Source organism: Condylura cristata, unplaced genomic scaffold, assembly GCF_000260355.1.
Source record: "Condylura cristata isolate star-nosed mole 26May11 unplaced genomic scaffold, ConCri1.0 scaffold00062, whole genome shotgun sequence".
In the NCBI taxonomy this organism is placed as follows: domain Eukaryota; kingdom Metazoa; phylum Chordata; class Mammalia; order Eulipotyphla; family Talpidae; genus Condylura; species Condylura cristata.
In genome coordinates this window covers 462916-464356 of record NW_004567163.1, presented here as the reverse complement: position 1 = coordinate 464356, position 1441 = coordinate 462916, and the positions used below count along the sequence as shown (strand labels likewise).

General features: G+C 73.8%; 1 protein-coding gene across 1 annotated transcript in view; it reads right to left on the bottom strand.

The window, feature by feature from the left end:
* Positions 1–158: 158 nt before the first annotated feature.
* LOC101631469 (glutathione peroxidase 3-like) overlaps positions 159–1441 on the bottom strand; it is a 5177-nt gene continuing 3894 nt past the window's right edge. Inside the window, exon 3 of the mRNA XM_004695395.2 lies at positions 159–349. Within this exon, the coding sequence (XP_004695452.2) occupies positions 159–349 (191 nt within the window). The remainder of the gene's footprint in view (positions 350–1441) is intronic.

Below are 1441 nucleotides of genomic sequence, written 5' to 3'. Positions count from 1 at the left end.
CGCGGAGCCAGGTGAGGCCCGGCACGGGCAGCGTCTGCGGGGCCGCCCGGCTGGGCGTGAGGGCGCTGCCCTCTGACTGGGGGCTGAGACCCAGCTCTCTGAAGCGGAGTCGGGAGGAGCGGGGACGCAGGGGGCTGGCCCCCCCTTCCCGGGCCGTGTCATGGAGGCCGTATACAGGCTGTGGGGCGGCCAGGCGCCGCCCCGCAGTCCCGGAGGCCGGCGGGGCCTGTCCCTCCAGCACTGCCTCGCTCCGCGGGGGGGGGGGGGGACGGGTCAGGAAGCAGCGCAGGTTCCGGGGACGGTGGCGCCGGCTGGACGAGGGCAGCAGGTGGGCAGCCCGGGAGCTGCTCTGGGCGGGGTGGGCCTCGGGAGAGCCGCAGCTGGTCCCCCCATCTTCACATCCTCCCGTTTGCTTATTTAGAGTCCACCCAAAATGACCGCGAGGGCCCCCAGTGAGACCCGCGGAGCCAGCTGGTCTCAGACTCCGGACTGCTCGAGGCCGTGTGCTCCGGGTGGCCAGACCTGCTGGACGGGAGCCTCGACCTTGGCTGCGCCGGCCGCCGAGCCCCTCGGCCCGGAGGGCGGCGCCCACTGCCCCTCTGAGGCCCGGAGCCACGGGTGGACGGCGTGAGGGGTGGCAGGGACCGGCTCTGGTGCAGAGCCCCCGAGAGGCCCAGGCTCAGGGTGTGTTTAGCGTGTTCACTTTTTGCTTTCAGCCGCAGTGTCCGGACCCTGCCCCTGGCCCGTGAGCGTTACGGGAGCCGGGTCCCCACCCAGTGGACAGCGCGTCTGGCCTGTCCAGCCCTGCCCGCCGCAGCAGGGGTGAGGGGCCCCGCCGGACCCCCTGGCCCGGCAGCCAGAGGCCCGGGGCTCCAGGCCCAGACTGCGCTGTCCGCGGGCAGCTGTTTGCACACATCTTGGTTATAAACCAAAGCCCACGTCCAAGGCCACGACTGGTCCTTCCACGCTGCTGTGCGCCACCCCGCCCCCACCAGTGCCGGGCGCCAGTGGCCCTGGCACCAGCCCCCCCAGGACTCCTCCTCCCCCTCCTCCTGTCCAGCCGCGGCCCCTCCCAGCCTCCCCCCGGGAGCACCGTGGGGGACAGAGTTCCCCAGGAGAGCCCGCGCTGTCCCCCCCCCCGGCCCCGGGGGAGGGCGCCCCAAAGTAAGACACGGGCGCAGCTGCTGTCGCGGCCTTTACTGGGCTGGTGGGTGAGGGGTGTGTAACACCAAGGGGTGGGCGAGGGCCAGGGCGCGTCCTGGGGGGGCTTCCCTGCCGGGGCCGGCCCGAATGCACAAAGGCCGGCTGGTCAGACAGGCTCGGGGGAGGCCCGCCACGGGGGCTTCGGGCCCCTCCTTCACGGAGACGCCGCCCCAGGGTGCACGCCGGCCCTCGCGGGCCTCGGCTGCTCTTGGGGAGCACTGCTGGGCGGGGCGGGGCT